Source organism: Hypomesus nipponensis, chromosome 11 (genome assembly GCF_054491055.1).
Source record: "Hypomesus nipponensis isolate SF chromosome 11, ASM5449105v1, whole genome shotgun sequence".
Taxonomy (NCBI): domain Eukaryota; kingdom Metazoa; phylum Chordata; class Actinopteri; order Osmeriformes; family Osmeridae; genus Hypomesus; species Hypomesus nipponensis.
The window spans coordinates 8,423,059-8,444,863 of record NC_140371.1 but is presented as its reverse complement, the minus strand read 5'-3'; the positions used below and the strand labels follow the sequence as shown (position 1 = coordinate 8,444,863).

Here is a 21,805-nt window from a genome sequence, read left to right as displayed (position 1 = left end):
TACATGGATAACTTGTTACATCAGGGTATATACTATATATTGTCATTATTGTTTCATGCCATCAATATAGTTTGTAGTTTGAATAGATAGTTAGTGGTAGCATGTGTATGAGCAATATAATGTGCAGGTTGATATATTTACATATGAATGTTGATCGTCTGTGTTTTTGCTGTTACAGATCCAGGTGATGAGCTTTGCTACAGAACACAACTGGGACTCACTGGAGATCTATGATGGAATGGACATGACGGCTCCCAAACTAGGCAGTTTCTCAGGTATTTAAGACATGAGGCTTTGAACCAGACTCCAGACTAGACAGTTTCTTAGTTATGGGAGGCTTCATCAAGCTCAAAGTTTATTTCTCACAGTAGACTCTGTTTGTTCAATATACAGTACTTCTCTAGACAGCAGGTTCAATATTGACTCTAAACTAAAACTTGCTTAGATAAACTAGTCTTCTGTTATTGGCTCTTAACAAGGCAGTTTCACAGTAGTTATTTAACCATCACACACAACATATATTCTACTGAATTCTTACAACCCCATCATTTTTAACCAGATCATTAAAATTAAACTCAGTCATTTGTATTTACTATAATTCCTGGGAACTAGAGTTGATCTTGGTGCAGAGTTTTCCCATGCCCTGCTTTCCTCAGCAGTCAAATGTTCCTGTTTCCATGTTGGATGGATCTCAGCCTCACCTCTGGGGACCTCCTCACATCCAACTGGCATCCATCCTGCTTCTGGAGCCTGCTTGCTTAATTCCCTCCAACAACTGAATTCCCTGATCTCAACATCTGTGTGCTATTTAACAAAGACTGGGGCCGTTAGCACTCTATTGAGATTCTGTCTAACTAAATGTATGGCATCAATATCCTATAAACAGAAGAAGGCATGTACACCAAGTTTCAGAAGAATTGGAGCAATGGGGTCGAAATGCCATGACTTTGAAAATCGGACTTTAGGGCGTGGCCAGTGGCGCCCCCTAGAGTCGAATGTGTCCCATATTTGGTGTGGGGGTACCCACTTGAATGTAGTATCAATGTGCCAAATTAGAACATTTATGACCAGGGACTTTTTGAGATATTGGGGCACAAGGAGAAGAAAAATAAGAAGAAGAATATAGCTGCAAGCAGCAATGCGGGTTCCTCCGCAAAATGGCAAAATATTATAAACATGTACACTGCAGAAGATCAAGACTTGGACAACAAGACAGCAAAACAACTTCATGTTTGGCCAAAAACAATTCCAGACTCTCAGTCAATGCACAACTAACTAAAGTAATGTGGGAAACTGGGCCAGGGCAGCGTTCATATTCAGCTCCTTGCAAGAATAGCCTGAAACGGTTTAGCAGCCGACTCTCTGGTCCAATTAAACTACACAACATACAAAATCAGGGTGACCATCAAGATTATATTAACTAACCAACAATAACATTACAAACATCTAACTGAACGAACACAACAACTGAAATCCCTCGCAAGGCTGTTGTAACCAAACTATTTTACACCAGTCTTTTCTGGTCGTTTTTGGACATGCCGCACTGCATGCTGGGTACCCAAGGGTGCTGACGCTGATTATTTAGCTGTGCTCTGACTGCGTGATATGAGTATTAGTTTTTTGTCAGCTTTGAGACAAAGGTTAAGAAACGGTTGACATTTCAAGGTTAAATTGCATGAAATTGCGCATGGTATTTCAGAATTATGTCTGCCTGTTTAACTAAACAAGTAATCAAAATTATGACAGGCCAAAAGACTGGGCCCGGATTCGAACCTGTGACCTTGTGCTTTGCAGGACAACCCTTCAACCCATTGAGCTACCCTGAAGGCTGAGAACTTCTGGTCAGTTTCTGTAAAAAAAAAAAAAAACGTATCTCCTGTAGCATTGGCTTGTTTGATTCGGCCAAAGTTTAAACAACTGTAATTCAATGATCTTTTGACATATCAAGGTGAAATTGCGCATGGTACTTCAGAACGATGTCATCCTGTTTAACTAAACATATATTCAAATTTAAGACAGACTCAGTGTGGGTGGATTCAAACCTACAACCTTATACTTTGCAGGTCACCGTTCCAGCTCATTGAGCTATTTTCAGTGTTGAGTATTGGCGTGTTCAGTTGCTGTACAAAAAAAAGCTGTTTCTCCAATGGTGAGCATTGTCAGATTTGGTCCAAGTTCAAACAGCTGTAATTCAGTCCTATTTTGACATACCAAGGTGAAATTGTGTACGGTACGTCAGAGTGATGTCACCTTAAAGCCTATTAGGTTTGAAAAACCATAATTGAAAATTTCATTTGATTTAGTGACAAACATATTGAGTTAATGTGGACATTTACATAAATACACCCCTTTCAGCCATTTTGTACTTGATTCAATTGCCTTAAGTAACATTTTTTCAATACGTCAATGATACATATATGTACCAAATTCCAAGTCAATTAGACCTTTGGTTCAAGACAAGAGGAATTTTTAATGTTTTCCCAAATGATCACTGTACAGGAAAATCCATCATGGCGGACCTTATGGGTCCTTGAGGCTTTTTTGTTCCTCATGAAAAATGAGGCATGCACACCAAGTTTCAGAAGAATTGGAGCAAAAGTGGAAAGTGGACATTTGGGCGTGGCCTGTGGCGCCCCCTATGGTCTGATGTGGGCCAGTCTGTGTTTGGGCCGTAGTTGTGGCATGTTGTATCAATATGCCAAATTTCAAAACATTTTACCAATGTGTTCATGAGATAAATTACAATAATAATAATAACAAATATAGCTGCAAGCAGCAATGTGGTGGCCAAGCAGTCAAATGACCCATAACACACTTTAGAAATCCTCAGAACAGGGTTCCGAGTGCATGCAGCAAGTTTGGTGTGAATCCATCAAAGATTTGCTGAGATAGGACCCAACTTCCTGTTTGGTTGCTTTGTTGCCGATTTTGATTGGCTGTACCGGACAAACGGTTTTGAAAATCAAATATCCTTTGATAACTTCTGTGAGGGTTGGTCTAATGATGATGTTTGCCAATTCTGGGGAAGATTTGAAAAAAAAAGAAGTAGTTGAAGCGAAAAAACGTGTTTCCTTAAAATTCAAAATGGTGGAAAATCTATATAACCGGAAATTGACGGCATAGGGTGTGTTGAACTCGTCTTGATCCAGGGAATCCAATGGTATTTTTGAAAATCGGTCATACGGTTCAAAAGTTACGTGTGTAAACACAAGTCCAACTTTGACCAGTTGGTGGCGCTAGAGTGCTCCAATGAGACATGAAACTTGGTGAATATAAAGAGGGGACTGTGCTTAATAAGTGTGCCAAATTTCACAACTTTTTACCATACGGTTCTAGGGGCTGCCATAGACTCCAATGACAGAAGTGTAATAATAATAATAAATATAACTGCAAGCAGTAATGGCGGATTCCTCCAAACACTGCGAACCATTGAAAAATGTTTATTTTTGACAAATTGTAACTGTATAGAAAAATGTATGCTGCAGAATTACCAATGGCATACCAAATCTGAAATGCAATACCATCAAGATCCACAAGGGCCTTTATTTCAAGCCAGTAAGTGAAGGAAGGGGGCTTGGTGAGCTTATCCATTCCAGAAAGCCTTGTATCTTTATGCATTAAGGCGTGGCCTGTAGCGCCACCTATGGGTAATGGTGGACCATTTGTGGTGTGGTAGTTACTCTTGGCCTATACTATTAATGTTTCAGGATTTTAAAAACGTTTTACCATTGCATATAAAATCGGAAATGCAATACCAACAGGATCCACATGGGCTTTGGGTAAAGTGTGGTAGTTACTCTTGGCCTGTACTGTCAATGTGTCAGGATTTGGAGACCTTTTTACCATGGCAAACAAAATCTGAAATGCAATACCATCAAGATCCACATGGCCTTTGCAAAAGACCAAGGAACACTCTCCTGAAATGTTGCGTGTGCGTCTTGCCAAGCCCGCGCGTGTGTCAAGGGAAGACCTATGGGTAATAGTGGGCCATTTGTGGTGTGGTAGTTACTCTTGGTCTATACTATCAATGTTTCAGGATTTTTATAACTTTTTACCATTGTATACAAAATCGGAAAAGCAATACCAACAAGATCCACATGGGCTTTTTGTTAAAGTGTTTCTTTGCCTATACTATCTATGTTTCAGGATTTTGAGACCTTTTTACCATTGCATACAAAATCGGAAATGCAATACCATCAAGAGCCACATGGGCCTTTTTTTCAAGCCAATAAGTGAAGGGAGGGGGCTTGGTGAGCCTATCCATTCCAGAAAGCCTTGTATATTTGTGCTTTTTGGCGTGGCCTGTAGCGCCACCTATGGGTAATGGTGGGCCATTTGTGGTGTGGTAGTTACTCTCGGCCTACACTATCAATGTTTCAGGATTTGAGACCTTTTTACCATTGCATACAAAATCGGAAATGCAATACCATCAAGAGCCACATGGGCCTTTGCTAAAGACCAAGGAATGAGTGGGGGCTTGGTCAGCCCACACTCTCCTGAAATGTTGCGTGTGCGTCTTGGCCGCGCGTGTGTCAAGGGAAGGCTGAGTGTGTGTGAGATTTTGGAGCACGCGCGGGGAGGAGCAAGGGAGACATTCATTGGAAATTTGCCTAGAAATTAGCCAAGCAAGCATGTTTCAAATGTTCACCAAAAATCGACCTTTCATCTTACAGTCAACTTTTTCACAGATTTGTGTTATGAACATTCTCAAGAGTTTTCATATGAACTTGTGATTGAATCAGAGTATCAGTTTTTGAATGGCTGATGTGTAAAGCATAATTTTAGCGTTAGCGATAAGTTCAATTTGCTTTATATCAATCATTTTTTGAGATATGAATTTGCCTTTGCACATGGTAACATGTTGTAGTGTCTTCCTCCGATCTACCAAGTTTAGTGTTGATATCTCAAAGATTTGCTGAGACATGACTTCACATCCTGTTTTGCGGCTTTTCTGATGAATTTGATTGGCTGTACCGGACAGACGGTTATGAGGATCAAAATTCCTTTGATAACTTTTGTGAGGCTTGGTCTGAAGATCATCTCTGGTGATTTTGAAGAAGATATGACAAAAATTGTAGGAGGAGTAGGCTTTCAAAGGTTTTTGATAAAACCGGAAATGGCGGGAAATCTATATAACCGGAAATTAACGCCATGGTGTGCGTTGAACTCGGCTTGATCCAGGGAATCCAATGGTACCTCATTTTTGAAAATGAGTCATACGGTTCAAAAGTTGCGTGTGTAAACACAAGTCCAACTTTGACCCATTGGTGGCGCTAGAGTGGTCTAATGGGAGACATGAAACTTGGTGTAGGTATAGAAGAAACTGTCCTTAATGAGTGTGCCAAATTTCACAAAAAGTTGTCGATGGGGTCTAGGGGCTGCCATTGACTCCCATGGTACAAGAATTACAAATAATAAAACCACCAATAACAATAGGTTTCCTCCTTACGGAGGAATCCTAAAAAGAATAAAACTAACAATAACAATAGGTTTCCTCCTTACGGAGGAATCCTAATAACTGCAAGCAGTAATGGCGGATTCCTCCAAACACTGCAAACCATTGAAAAATGTTTATTCTTGACAAATTGTAACTGTATAGAAAAATGTATGCTGCAGAATTTCCAATGGCATACCAAATCTGAAATGTAATACCATCAAGATCCACAAGGGCCTTTATTTCAAGCCAGTAAGTGAAGGAAGGGGGCTTGGTGAGCTTATCCATTCCAGAAAGCCTTGTATCTTTATGCATTAAGGCGTGGCCTGTAGCGTCACCTATGGGTAATGGTGGGCCATTTGTGGTGTGGTAGTTACTCTTGGCCTATACTATCAATGTTTCAGGATGTTTTTAACTTTTTACCATTGCATACAAAATCGGAAATGCAATACCAACAAGATCCACATGGGCTTTTGTTAAAGTGTTTCTCGGCCTACACTATCAATGTTTCAGTATTTGAGACCTTTTTACCATTGCATACAAAATCGGAAATGCAATACCATCAAGAGCCACATGGGCCTTTGCTAAAGACCAAGGAATGAGTGGGGGCTTGGTCAGCCCACACTCTCCTGAAATGTTGCGTGTGCGTCTTGGCCGCGCGTGTGTCAAGGGAAGGCTGAGTGTGTGTGAGAATTTGGACCACGCGCGGGGAGGAGCAGGGGAGACATTCATTGGAAATTTGCCTAGAAATTAGCCAAGCTAGCATGTTTCAAATATTCACCAAAAATCGACCTTTCATCTTACAGTCAACTTTTTCACAGATTTGTGTTATAAACATTCTCAAGAGTCTTCATATGAACTTGTGATTGAATCAGAGTATCACTTTTTGACTGGCTGATGTGTAAAGCATTATTTTAGCGGTAGCGATAAGTTCAATTTGCTTTACATCAATCATTTTTAGAGATATGAATTTGCCTTTGCACATGGTAACATGTTGTAGTGTCTTCCATCGATATACCAAGTTTAGTGTTGATATCTCAAAGATTTGCTGAGACATGACTTCAAAATTCCTTTGATAACTTTTGTGAGGCTTGGTCTGAAGATCATCTCTGGTGATTTTGAAGAAGATATGACAAAAATTGTAGGAGGAGTAGGCTTTCAAAGGTTTTTGATAAAACCGGAAATGGCGGGAAATCTATATAACCGGAAATTAACGCCATGGTGTGCGTTGAACTCGGCTTGATCCAGGGAATCCAATGGTACCTCATTTTTGAAAATCGGTCATACGGTTCAAAAGTTGCGTGTGTAAACACAAGTCCAACTTTGACCCGTTGGTGGCGCTAGAGTGGTCTAATGGGAGACCTGAAACTTGGTGTAGGTATAGAATGAACTGTCCTTAATGAGTGTGCCAAATTTTACAAAAAGTTGTCGAAGGGGTCTAGGGGCTGCCATTGACTCCCATGGCACTAGAATAAAAAAAAAAAGAATATAGCTGCAGGCAGCAATGGCGGGTTCCTCCATAGCATTTCAAACCATTACCAAATTGACATGACACAGACATGTATTTCATTCATGTACACAACATTTCAAGACAACTGGATCAATGGCTGATTTTAAGTCATTTTCTGAAATTCTTCACAAATTGTCACTGTAGAGAAATATCCATGCTGCCGACATTATGGGTTATTGACACTCTTTTGTTCCCCATGAGCAATATAAGGCATGCGTACCAACTTTTAGACATTTTGGACAAACAGGGTTAAAATGCCACCCTTTTGAAAGTGACAACTTTGAAGCGTGTTCTGTCAGGCCACCTGTGCTCTGGTCAGGCCCATCATGCAGAGATCCATTCTTTAAAAGCTTTGATTACAATAATAATTTTATGAAAGGGAAGATACACTTTAGTAAAGGACGTGTATGCAATGGTAGGACGACAACTACATTAAGGCCTATAAGTATAGTTATATATATATTATATGTAAAGTAGCCCCATTTTTGTTGGGTGTACAACAAAGGAGTTACCACCAGTTCCAATAGATGCCTCCATATTTAAAATGTAAAAATGACTGGTGGATTAATATTTTCCTTGTTTTATGCTGTTTTTGGGGACTTTCCACTTCAGCACCCATTTCCCAGTGTCATGTTACTGGATCTAGTTAATGGCGTAATGTTATGGGCATGGAGATGAGGCTACTACAAGGGGCCGGGGAGCAGGGCGGTAGGATAAAGCAGGGCGAGACGTTATATACTGGACACACACCACAAATAAAGGGAGACTTCTCAAGTTTTCTAAAACATGGCACGGAGCATTCATTCCGCAAGCAGATGCTTGTACACCCAGTTCCTCTATTCTACGCTACTACATTTTGAGTTGGGATGGTGTTCCACTGTTCTGCTTCTCTTTTTCGCAACTCCTACAAAACATTTCTGGGCATCATTGCTTTTATTAGTGCATGCAATGCTCGGAAGAAAACTATATAACAACAATAATGTTTAATGTAACTGGCCTTTCTAACAGTACAACTAGGCCCAGCTTGGCACCCCATAGTTGCATTGCAAATGAAAACAAGGGCCTTTTCAATAGGCCCAGTGGCAGACTCATGGTGTTTGAGGTTGTCAAATATCACCAGACATGGACTTCTGCCTAAATTGACATGCACCAACGCAGAGCAATGAGTTTCAACAACCATTAGCACAGTTATTCAATTTGTTGACTCTACTCTTAATGCAAGACTATGTTTAAGTCTGAAATTCTTTGTCAGCAACTGTTTATGTAGGAAACCTCCCTCACCCAATTGCTTTGGTCATGCTTTCTTAAAAGTCAAGTCCTTAGTTTAGATGTGCCAAAGAAGATGATAACATGACCAAGCTGTGTTTGGTTGATTCAACTGTATAGTTCTGAAGAAGAAGACCTTCTGTTTCTTTTAACAGTAGAATTAGCTGTGGCCAAACTAACCACACAATGCCTACTAGTCTAAAATGTCTACTAGACTAAGGAGTGAAGGTGGGAGCTTGGTACTGTTGGGGCCATGTACTGTTATGGTTTTTGAGTCAAACAACTTGCTAAATGATTAAATGTCAAATCCAACTTTAAATGTATAAAAGAGAGAATTAAACCTAGAGGTTTAAAAGGCTACATTTGTTTAAACAAACTACAGACAGGATTTGGGGTAAAAGCTCTAGAAATTAGCCAAGCATACATATTTTAAATATTCACAATTAATCTACTTTTCATCTTACATTAAACTATTTTTCAGATTTGTGGGGGTGCCGTTATAGGTTCGAGAGGCTTTTTTGCTCCTCATGAGAAATAAGGCATATGTAATGAATTTCAGAATTTTGGGACAAATGGGATGCAAATGGCATCACTTTGAAAATTGACAATTGGGGGGGTGGCCGTACGCCCACCTATGGATAATGGTGGGTCATTGTGGTGTGGTAGTTACTCATGGCCTATACCATCAATGTTTCAGGATTTTGAGAACTTTTTACCTTTGCATACAAAATCGGAAATGCAATACCATCAAGATCCACAAGGCCTTTGCTAGAAACTAAGGAATGAGTGGGGGCTTGGTCAGCCCACACTCTGGAGATGTTGCGTGTGCGTCTTGTCAAGCCCGCGCGTGTGTCAAGGGAAGGCTGAGTGTGTGTGAGGATTTGGAGCACGCGCGGGCAGGAAGAGGGGAGAGAGGATTTAGCCAAAAATCACTGAAATTAGCCAAGCATGTATATTTAAAATATTCACTAAAAATCTACTTTTCATCTTACAACCAACTTTTTTTCAGATTTGAAGACTAAACATTCTCAAGAGTCTTCACAAGAACTAGTGATAGTATCAGAGTATCCGTTTTAGACAGGTGGATGTGTAAAGCATTATTTTAGCGTTAGCGATAAATTCGATTTGCTTTACATCAGTCATTTTTTAAGATATTAAGTCAATTTTTCACATGGGAACATGTTGTAGTGTCTTCCACCGATATACAAAGTTTGGGGTTGATATCTTAAAGATTTGCTGAGATTTGACCCAACTTCCTGTTTGGTTCCTTTGTTGATGATTTGGATTGGCTGTACCGGACAAACGGTTTTGAAAATCAAAAATCCTATTGATAACTTTTGTGAGGCTCAGTCTGGAGATCATGTCTGGCAACGTTGAAGAAAATTCGACCAAAAATGTAGGAGGAGTAGCGAAAAAACGTGTTTCCTCAATCTTTATTGTACAGAAAAATCCAATATGGCGGCCGTTATAGGTTCTAGAGGCTTTTTTGTTCCTCATAAGAAATAAGGCATCTGTAATACATTTCAGCATTTTGGGACTTATGGCCTGCAAATGGCATCACTTTAAAAATTGACATTTTGGGGCGTGGCCTGTAGCGCCACCTATTGTCTCACATGGCCCATGTGTGGTATGGTAGTTACTAATGGTCTGCAGTTTCAACATGCCAAATTTCTCAACTTTTTACTATTGTGCTCTAGGGGCTGCCATTGACTCCCATGGGTAAAACATAATAATAATAATACCACCAATAACAATAGGGTTCCCTCCTACAGGAGGAACCCTAATAACAATAGGTTTCCTCCTTACGGAGGAATCCTAATAAAACCACCAATAACAATAGGTTTCCTCCTTACGGAGGAATCCTAATAATAATGCTAACAATAACAATAGGTGCCTCGCAGCTTCGCTGCTTGGCCCCTAACAATAGGTTTCCTCCTGACGGAGGAATCCTAATAATACTACCAATTACAATAGGTAATTGCTTCGCTGCTTGGCCCCTAATAATAATATTAAAACTAACAATAACAATAGGTGCATCGCAGCTTCGCTGCTTGGCCCCTAATAATACTAACAATAACAATAGGTTTCCTCCTGACGGTGGAATCCTAATAATAATAGAAAAACTAACAATTACAATAGGTGCCTCGCAGCTTCGCTGCTTGGCCCCTAATAATAATAATAAGAAAAGGTAGAATCACTTATGTGGCTTCGCCGCTTCGCGGCTTGGCCACCAATAAGAAGAAGAATACCAACAATTACAATAGGGTCCTCCTGACGGAGGAACCCTAATAATAATAAATATAGCTGCAAGCAGCGATGCGGGTTCCTGCGCAAAATATTAGAACATGTACAATGTAAAAGATCGAGAGTTGGACAACAAACGAGCAAAGCGACTTCATGTTTGGCATGAAGTCGGCTGAATGGGGATTTGAACTCATGAGCATAAGGTTACAAGAAAGTTCCTCTTTCCTCCTACCGGAGAAACCCTATTAAGAACTAGAGAGGGTACGATTTCTGGGGAAATTGTAGGGTGTGCTTGCTTGCGTTGTTTGCAGAGGGTTCCATTTTTTAATTATATTTTTACAGCTGATATTTCTGTATATTTTATATAAAAAATGCGTAGACTACTTATTATTTGTAAAGATTACATAGATTTAAAAGCATATTTTTTTCTGCTCATTTACAACGCAAAATACTAAGAGTGAAAAGTAGGCTAGAATGAAATAGTTGTCTTCTCATTTCCCCTGCGAGATGGTGATCAGCAGCCTCATAGTTGAATCAAAACAAATACATTTGGCAGACCGGTGTAAAAACTTCATCTCTATTACTTAAACGTAATTTTAAGTTTTTCCCTTCTCGTGATATTTTCAGGCATTTAGCCTACTCATATTGCATTCATTCATTAATAAAGAACCCCCTTTGAAGCTTATTCTAACAACGTTACCAGCAGTAGCTATCTCAGATGGAATTGTGATTCAAATAGTACCATCTGCTAATTGAAAATATGCCCCCCAAAACATAAATAAGCTTGACATTTATTTAGGGGAAAATCCCTAGATCATAAAAATCCCAGTGGTAGCGATCATTGTCAGCAACAAGGCAAAATGCAATGTAGCCCTGTGTGGATAAGCTGCCCCGGTAAATTGTACCGCGTTGGTTGAATTCGATTTAACGTTCCGTTGTACGGTTTGAGCTGAAATTCATTATTTTTATGAACAGATTGACACAGTTTAGGCTGTGGCAATGGAGTTCAGGTTAGTAGTCACTAGTCGGATAGTTTTACCTATTGAAAGACTTTTGATTTAAGTAAGGGTAGTGCCGAACATATGCCGCCGTTTGACTTCCTACTGTAAACAGCTGTGCCTGTAAAGATGTTTTTGTCAGCTACGTAGCTATAGACTAGGTTACAGCGTTGCAGTGAGCTACACTGGTTTGAAAACCAGGTAATGATAATTTCACCCACAAATCGTTTACTTGTAATGTAATGCCATCATAAATCCTACAACGAAAATATATTTGTGACAAATGTTTATTTTAACGATTTAAAACAGATGCATCATAGACCGCTGTAGTATTTGTTACCCGGGCAACAGAGGCTAATGTCATGATGCTAATGCTTTAGTGAAATAGTAGACTACCGTTCCGAAAGTAGATGTACTTCCTTATATCAGCTTATATTTTACATTACACTTCACAATTGTTTCATATCACAAAGTAAAGTGATTAAATAGTTATCACCCTGGCCTCTTTGCTTGTGGCGTTTCTGCAGCTGCCTTGCAGTAAAGCTATAGTTAGCCTAGCTGTTTCCCAGAAGTTAACAAGCTGCTAAATGAATGTTCTGATAGAGGTAGTTACGCGTGTTTTTGTGACGTTTAACGGTATGTCAGTGACTGTGGTTAGCAAGTTAGCCACTGTTAGCTTCACCTTTCGCCACAAAAACTTAATTTAAACTTAAACCATGCAACGGAACGTAAATAAAAATACAAGCAACTCAATCGCTACCAAGACAAAACCTTTGACACCTAGGTTGTGTATGTAGTCCAAATATTGACGAGGGCTTAGGGGTGTGAAGAAGAACAAGAAACAATAAATATATATGTGAGAGAACAATGGTTTGTGCTCGCCGAAGGCAAGCACATCCCAATAATAAAACTAACGAATACAAAAGGTTCCCTCCTACCGGAGGCACCCTAATAGACGGATTGATCTGTTGAACCAGCATGCCCATAGTTGTTTTGTTTGTTTGAGAGAAACAAGATGTCACGCGTTGCACATAACACACTTGCTAGCCACAGTCACTGACGCTACTAACGTCACTAACTTCAAGAAAACTTGCGTGACTACCTCTAGCAGAACTATTCACTTAAAACCTTTTCTGGGAGCCTGTTAAATGTGCCTAAAAACGCCTAAACAGCATGCCCAAAGTAAATTGAAAGCTGTTCTAGAACCATTTGGAGTACATGCATGTAAATGGTCTCTTTTGAAAGCTGACACTCTGAAGTTATTTCCCATGTTGTCAGGACCCCTGTCAGCCCTACTGGTGTTCAGTAATAGAATCTTGAACACAAGGAAAGTGAAAGTTTCTATTTCCGCCTAGATTTTGTTGTGAAAACAGAGGCCTGGAGGTGGTAGGTATTAGCTGGAAGACAGAATTGGACCACAGGTTGAAACCTTACCCAACCTTAATTTTGTGCGGGCAATTTCATAAGTTGCTTTGGGAGACAGAAAAATTTGTGGAAATTAGTTTCATTCAAAGCAAATTTAAACCGAATCAACAGTGAACTCATCATGTCAGATAATATCATACACATGGACACATTACCGATTTTTCTCTTGACAGCCAACTTCTATGTCTCCCAGTCAGTGTGAGGGTCCTGTTGATCTGTGACTGCCTTTGCCATGTTCATCCTTGCTGGTGGCCAGTAGCATTCATCCTCCTCAGGCCCGATAAACCATTTGGTCGGTACAACTGCCAATCCTCCACCATTTATAAATTCTACTATCGCGAAAGGTAACATGCTTAAAAAAAAAAATACATACATCAAAATACATACATTCATAATTAAAAGAAACAATAAAATAATAACAATAAGAGCAAACTAGTGTTGGAATGGCAATGCCACATATCCAGTCTTGAGTGGCCACAACACCATTTTTGTTTTTAACTCCTCCACAGGTAACAGCTGCAAGTGTTCAGATAAATTGAAAACAAAAAGAATACCAAGACATGATGAGTCCATTGGATAGGTGAAAAAGGATTTGGCAATTTCAAAAAATTACCCAAGACTTTAACAGTTCCAGAATGTGCCAAATGTTCCTCACAATAAAAACCCTTCCCCCTACAGAAAAACAGTCATCACCACGAGAGGTGGAGATCAATGTCTGTCCATCATTGTAACGCCTGTATTGTTCCCATGTTGCAATTGAATTAATCATTGGTCCAGAAAAGTGGAGCTGTTTAAATGGGCTGAAAACTGATGTGGTCTTCTGGCTTGCCACTTTCTGCTTCTCGTGGATCCGCCTGACGAGTTGTTGGACAGGGTTTTGAGGCCGACGGACAAGTTTTTTCAGTTTACCAAAAAATGTCTCAAAGGGAAAAGCTGAAACACTATCCAAATTTTTGGCCGAATTTTCGTGCATCTTGAGCTAGGTGGATCAATGAATGTATGTTATAGCTGACAAACTCAGTGCCATAAATTGCAGCAAAATCTGTTACAAAGACTTTCAAAATTTCCTCAGCATAGTCACAATTGTCAGGAGAACATAAGGCAGGACTCAGAAGAATTTTCATAGATACAGATAGAAGTAAAACGTTTCTGTACATTCTAGTGGGTGTATTATTGAGGAGGACAACAGGGCCAGAGTAAAGTAAAAATTGCCTAAGCTCTGTAGCTTTCCATGTGCTGAATTCAAACAAGGATCGTGGTTTCCTTGCAAAATTGCTTGGTAAATATTGCCTGATAGAAACCATATATGCTGACATTACAACAAAAAACTTCATAGATGTCTGCATTTCAGCGGTCCCTTTAACCAAAGAAACATTAACTTGCGCATAGCCCCCAAGCACACAAGGTGCATATAATGTAACACAAAACTGGTAACTAAACCTTTACCCAGATCATTTAGGGGGGAGGCTGACCGTTGGTGCTGTTGATAGCCTTGCCTACCAAATTGCTCATCTGTCCTGAGCTCTGCTGATATTTCAGGATAAACCACCTTCCCATTCATGTACTGGCCTTTTTGAGTGCACCTCTCACACCCATAATACCCTGTGTGGCCTTTGGAGCATTTAAGAAAGGCACGAGCAGGTGCATCACAAATTAAAGCATCGGGTGATGCAACTCTTAAATGTACACCGTTGTACCACTCTGAGAAACGGCTTTCATATCTACAAAGAATTATTGTAAAAACTCTTGCACATTTACGGGTTTGGATGCACCTGCGTACACTCAAATTACAAACACATCACACTCTGGAATTTCCTTAATCCTACCCAGAATAGGCCACAGACTCATAGTGGAGCTACGGAATAAGGGCAATCCATCAATGTTAATTCGAAGTGTGAGAGCATCAGTCACATTTGCTAAATGTCCTAAAGATGTTAGTTCAGCTATGAGAGCATTTTCGATTCCAAAGTGGTAATAGGACCCCCCAGCCATATTAGTCACATTGCAAGATCTGTCAGTGGACCTAAGAGTTCTGGCATCCATCGGGATATCAAGGCCCTTCCTCCTTAGGATTTTAACCCTTGGATACACAAGCTATGCTTACCCCCTCTAATGCACAACATGGGTCTAAAATGTCCCGCATTCATTTCCTATGACATTTGTGTATGGCTGAGTGTTTCTTATGGAGCTAGAAAGCTGACAAAAGTATCTGAATTTGAATATGAAACATCTTAAATATTTGCGTGTCGAATTTCATAAAACTGAAATATTTTGCTGTTGAATATATAATATCTGAATTATTTGTATGCCAAATTTAATAAAACTGAATTATTTTGATCCAAAAATACAAATTTCTAAAATTCAGATTGCAGGAATTCAGATTGTTGAAATTCAGATTTCAGGAATTCAGATTCTTGAAATTCAGATTGCGGAAATTCAGATTCAGATTTTGTCTGAACTAGGCCAAAGGTGAAACAGCTTGCCTTCACAGGGAAAAGTAGACGATTTCAGAACGACCGAATATAGACATTCTCTGACCGAATTTAACCCTAGAACAAAAGCTGAGAGTTGCTCATTGGAGGAGGAGTATGGAGCAAGTGCTTATGAAACTTGTAAAAACTTGTCTTCTCCTCTGCCAAAATCGGCATTTACTGTTACCAAGTGAGTCGAGATAGAGTCAGAGGGCGGCGGAGACCGATGGAAGACGCGGAACAACTGGCAAAGCTATAGCCTATATATTTATGTTCCGTTGTTCTCTTTTCTGTGTTGGAGTTTTTTAAAGAGCTTGATGGCATCAACATCCAGCCTGATATAAAATCATGAACTTCAATAGTGTCTCTTAATTATAATACCCACACCAGGGTGTGGGTACCCAAAATCCAGGTTGAATCAAGTCACGCTAGCTAGCTACTGTATTACTAATAGCCAATTTTGGATGGTCACGCATATTTTTCATTGTCTCCTTATTCCTATCAAAGTCAATGTTCAGCCTATAGGCTATGTTCATTTCCTAAGTGACATTTCAGATCGGTTATGGATAGTGAAATATTTGCTGTCTGAGAGATCAGACATAGTATTTAACAGCATAGATATAAGGAGTTATCTATGGTTAACAGGATGTATCTGTAGTGCGGCCGGGTGTGATTGGATTCATTGCCCACACGTCGTCTGGAAGTCAGTTTCGATCAAATGGCAACGATCTCCATACTAGATCTTGCCGACGTATCTTCTACACATCGGGACGTAGCCTATGTGTGCTATCCCAGATACTTATGTGTGATCTGGGTATTCCTCCAACTAACAACTCAGTTTGTTCTGAGGTAAAGTTCGGTCGTTCTGAAATCGTCTACTATTCCCTGTGAAAGCAAGCTGTTTCACCTTTGGCCTAGTTCAGACAAAATCTGAATCTGAATTTCCGCAATCTGAATTTCAGCAATCTGAATTTCAAGAATCTGAATTTCAGCAATCTGAATTTCAAGAATTTGAATTACTGCAATCTGAATTAGAAATGTGTATTTTTGGATCACAATAATTCAGTTTTATTAAATTCGGCATACAAATAATTCAGATATTAAATATTCAACAGCAAAATATTTCAGTTTTATGAAATTCGATACACAAATATTTCAGATCTTTCATATTCAAATTCAGATACTTTTGTCAGCTTTCTAGCTCCATAGTTTCTTTGCTATATATTTTGAAATCAATTCATTTAATTATTTAATATTCTAATTATTCATTAAGTACCTTGTTTTTGAGTACCACAAATCATCATTTAAATGTTTGTATTTATTACTTTCTGAGCAAAAAAGATTTTTGTGGTATTACCTCAAATTTACAGACATGGGTCTAAAATGACCCATATGGATTCACTATGGAATTTGATAGAAACTTAGGATATTTGCAATTCGGAACATATTTACTGTGGATAACTGTTCACCTGCCACACATTTGACAGCTCAACATGGCTGCATCAGTGGAGAAGCATCGACAAACAGGAATTCATGGCCTCTAACAGTTTGACCCTCCTTGCATGGGAAGACAAGAGCCTAAATGTGGCCTTGCGGGAAAGTTTTTGGATCCAATTGCAAAATCCAATGTTTAAAGCCACAATGGGGCTAAAAAGATTTGAGGATATCCTCGGCTTCATAAAGTTTGATAAGAGCTCTTCTTGTGGCTGGGTGGAGGTTGCATTTTGTTTTTACCCCACATCTTTCCATCACCTCTTTAATATACTTTTGGAGCTGTGACTTGGCCTTCATGCGCCTTTTATTTGGCATGACAAGGTCCTTGCCTAGCTCCTTGATGAACTGCCCCTTGGGTCACACCACCCATGTAATGAGGGTGTTGGTGTAGAAGTTAGTGTAGGCATTGAGGGTGGCAACATCCAGCACATTGTGCCAGACACCTCTGTGTTCTCCACTTACATGAGTAGTAGTAGTGCAAACTGTCTGATCCATTGTGTCCACTCCTGCTTTTCTTTTATTACAGTACTGGATCACAACATTGTCATCCACTGCTTTGCCATCATGCTCAGAAGGACAACAGCCTTTCCCTTCTTCAGCACATAGCTCACCATAGTCATGTTGCCGTTAAATACAAATTGAATGGCAACGTGACCATGAAAAAATTTGGAACTTGGCATGTCCCTTCATTTGGATGTCTTTGTGACTCGTATGTTTGGCTTGTTCTGGTGAAGAGTCCCCGCAATGTTCAGGTTTTTCTCAATAAGCTTTCCAGTCAGAGGGACACTGGAAGGGTAGAGCACTCAGTCTACCACATATGGGACCCTCACATGATTGCACATCCAGAATAATTCCACATGTTGCAGGTTTGCTGGGCATGTATTGCGAACACTGCTTATCTCTGGTGACAAAGTTACTGGGAATGAACCGTCTTCTGCAATTAGCCAGGAAACAGTCACACAAATACCTGAATGCTGCTGAAAATGGCCACATCTAGGCTCTTGTCCTCCCCTGCAAAGAGGGTCAAACTGATAGAGGCCATGATGCCTGTTTGATGCTCTTTCCCTTTTGCTGCTGCAGCTCTTCATCTCAAAGTTGTTGCATTTCAGGACCTCATCAATGATGTCACTTGTGAACATCTCCCAGCCTAAAAGCAGTTGTGTTGAGTTGTGAAATGTGTGACAGGTGAATAGTTGTCCACAGTAAATATGTTCCAAGTTGTACAAATTAACTAATATCAAAAATCCTATAAAACTCCATAGGAATACACATGGGTCATTTTTGACCCATGTCTGGAAACTGAAGGTAGTGACACAAAAACAATGGTTGTTCATAAAGTAAGAAAAGAAAAAAGGAAATTAAGTATTTGTGGCAATCAAAACAAGATATTTAATGAATACTTGGAATATTAAATTGATTTCAAAAGATATGGCAAAGAAACACTCAGCCGTACATGAAATATCATAGGAAATGAATGCGGGTCATTTTAGACCCATGTTGTGCATTAGAGGGGTAGTGTTACAAAAATGATTTTTATTCCAAACGTAAGAAAGAAAACATTTAAATAAAGACTTGTGATGACCAAAAACAAGTTCATTGAGGAATACCTGGAATACTGAACGATTAAATTATTTTTTTGCAAAGATATTGAAAATCTAAACTCTCCCGGGTCACTTTAGACCCATGTTGTGTATCAAAGGGTTAAGAAGTGCAGACAGCGCTGTTTTTGGTATGTTGAATTCTGCAGCCCACTCTGCAAGCCAACGTGACTCATCATCATTAATATCTTCCGAGTCAGAACATTAATCTCCATGCAAATCACAGTCACTATCACAACCAGGTCTACCTGGCATCCAGTTTTCAGAATCCAAATCATCAAATGAGGAAATGTTAAAATCATTTTAAAAAGATGAGGAATTTTCATCTTCTAAATCATTTGATGAATTCTCAAAACTAGGGATGGGTATCGTTAATTTTTATCGATATCGATACCATTTTTGAGACTGCTTAACGATTCAAGTCTTTATCGATACCACTATCGATACTTTTCTATTTCTTAAGTAAAACAGATGTCAAATAGAACAAGGGGAACGTGTTGCTCTCAGGAGGAGGCTGGCTAAAAGGAGCAAATAGGCACAATGGATCTGACTCTGGCTATATCTGAATCTGTCCACTACAGATGTACTATCCACAACCTGGATGAGTAACTAGACTGTGATTGGTTGGTTGACGAAGTGACATTGTCAAGCTCGTTTCAACAAAATGCACCTGATATAGCTAAATGACCAGCTAACCAAACCCAAACCTTCCTTATCTTATCCCTATTTTCTTCTGTCTCTGTTTTTGTTTAACACGATGTTTAAGCATCCCACAGAGCCATGCTTGCGGTGGCTATGTTTTGAATGATCAACAGTGAGGGGGGGAGGCTTGTCTATACTCACACAATGTGCTCCTAAATAATTTTTGCAGTTCGCGCACACATAATATTTTTGGGGCATATGCGCGTGAAATAGTTGCACTATTGAGCCCTGAATTGGCTTATTATTGTCAACGACGGAGACTCGCTACGAAGTTGTGGTGCGCTCACCAGATGATTGTCCTGCAAAGGCAGCTGGAGTTTGCACCGTTGCGACTCGGAGACAGTCGAAGTACTGCTTTTTATCTTTATCTGATGCACAACGTTGAGGTGCCTGATCGCAGTTGTTTCCCCCCTTTACAATAAATTACTTTAGAACATATATTGCACTTTTCGTCTTTATCTTTGGCTTTAATAAAACGTAGCCAAGCCTTTGACCGTTTCGTGCGTTCTGCCATTGTAGCTAGCAACAAAATGATAAAGAAGCGAGGTCGCTACCTAGGTAGCGCTTGAGGCAATAACATTCTTCTTTGTTTAGTTTAAAGGCGGTTGGCAGGCCATTCAATTGAATGTATTCATTTTATTAGTTTATACGTTGTATGTTTGTGCACCAGCGATTTGATTTAAATAACATTACTTATTTCTCGAGACATAAGCCAACGTTAAAGCAATATAGTACGAGTGCGAGTGGGGTTGTTGAGGAATATACCACGGGTGGTGTTCGGCCGTAGGCAACAACACCCGTGGTATATTCCTCAACAACCCCACGAGCACGAGTACTATATTGCTTTTATAAAACAATTTTATAGTCAACCAATTAAGATTTAAATACAGCTATTGATTAAAAAAAATGTTTATTTTGCCATTGTTCCTCCGCAGCGAAAAAATAGTTCCGGTGTCAACGTCAGCTGAGCTATTAGCCCGAAAGCTAACGTTATGCTAGCAAGATTCAAAGGCAATAACATTGTGTACGGTTGACAAACAGTAAATATCATTTTACATTATGTTTGACAGGAAGATTTGCTAGCTAACCAGCCATGTCACTATCCCAAAATCAATATCAAGATTTTCACGAACAAAGTATCGGCCATACTAGTACTAGGCTACAGTACGGCCGCAGCCTGTGGAGCAAGTTGAATAGCAAATTGATGTGAGATGACCGCATCAAAGTGGAAATTTTCTCCAAACTGTAATTATAATTTGACAGTATGTTTAACGACAAGACTAGCCAGCTATCGAGCCATGTCATTGTCCCCAAATAAAATCCAGATTTTTAAGAAGAAAATAATTGGCCATGTGTAGAGTTGCTGCTACTGCTGTCGTGTCGGCCGCAGCCCATCTGAAGTAACCTAGATTGACTAGCGAGGTCAATAGAGAACGGGATGTGAGATGAGCGGAATGTACTGACACAGTACATTCTGAAAAGAAACAATTTTCAAATACGTTATAAAAAATATTGAAGTCATTGTTGTAAGGAGAAGTTAGCTTGTTAAAGTCTTTCAAATTGTAAATGGAAGCTTTGACTCATCCCCGTTGTTATGGTTACTTATTTGTATCAACGCGAATGTTTCATTGCGGAGTGATTTTTTATTGGAGTGAAAAGTAAGAGTGGGTTGTTTTCAGATAATTCAACTCATGGAACGTCTCTCGTCCAATCAGAAACAGCTATTTAAGTCGAAAAAACCCAATTGTTTTATAATACATTATATTACTTTGTCTCGATAGCGGTATCGATAAGCATGGACCTTATTGATATTCGGGTTTTGAGAAATTTGGAACCGGCTCCTTACAGAACCGGTTCTCGATACCCACCCTTACTCAAAACAGTTCTGATCACAAGCATCGTAGAACGTTTCAGTGGATTCTTCGCTTTCAGTATGCTCTAACAAATCCAGTGGGTATTCCTTTTCAGAATCCTGTGTCAACAAATCATCGATCATAGACTCCTTTTCAAGGAGACGCAAGTGTTCCTCCACCTTCGCTGATATTTTCCTCCTTTTAGTTCTTTCTCAACACTCCATTATTTCTTAAAAAAATAAAAGTAAAACCATTTTAGTTTTTAGCTATGATTACAGGGGATTAGGAATTAATAACCTGTAGAGTAGAATTGCAAATAATATAGTTTGTTGAAGCTGGTATTAATGTGGCTGATTTTACCAACTAGTAGCCTTCAGTGTGATCAATACACTATTTGAAAGATAGCATTAGTCCCTGTTAAGGCCAATTGCTTTGCACTAACATCCCTTCTCCAGAATGGACTTACCAGCCCGCTCATTCCTAGGCCCAACACAACCTAAACAGCAAAAGAAAAACTTGCTTAGACCAGTGGTTCTCAATCCTGGTCCTCGGGACCCCCTGCCCTGCATGTTTTAGATATTTCCCTGCTCCAACACACCTGATTCAAATAAATGTGCCTGATAACGACCCATTAATTTGAATCAGGTGTGTTTGAGGAGGGAAACGTCTAAAACATGCAGGGCAGGGGCTCCCGAGGACCAGGATTGAGAACCACTGGCTTAGACCACACACTGAGCCGGGTATTTACAGAAACGAATATTTCTGCCTATCCGTTTAAAAAAATACAATGTACACAAAAGAACGTTTTGT

At 39.6% G+C, this 21,805-nt stretch overlaps 1 protein-coding gene and 1 pseudogene across 1 annotated transcript in view; one reads left to right on the top strand and one right to left on the bottom strand.

The window, feature by feature from the left end:
* The window catches only part of csmd1b (CUB and Sushi multiple domains 1b), a 390,765-nt gene that overhangs the window by 146,456 nt on the left and 222,504 nt on the right, over positions 1-21,805 (top strand). The window contains exon 25 of the mRNA XM_084709424.1: positions 179-275. Coding sequence (XP_084565550.1) covers positions 179-275 — 97 coding nt within the window. The remainder of the gene's footprint in view (positions 1-178; positions 276-21,805) is intronic.
* Positions 13,310-17,884, bottom strand: LOC146267968 (uncharacterized; annotated as a pseudogene).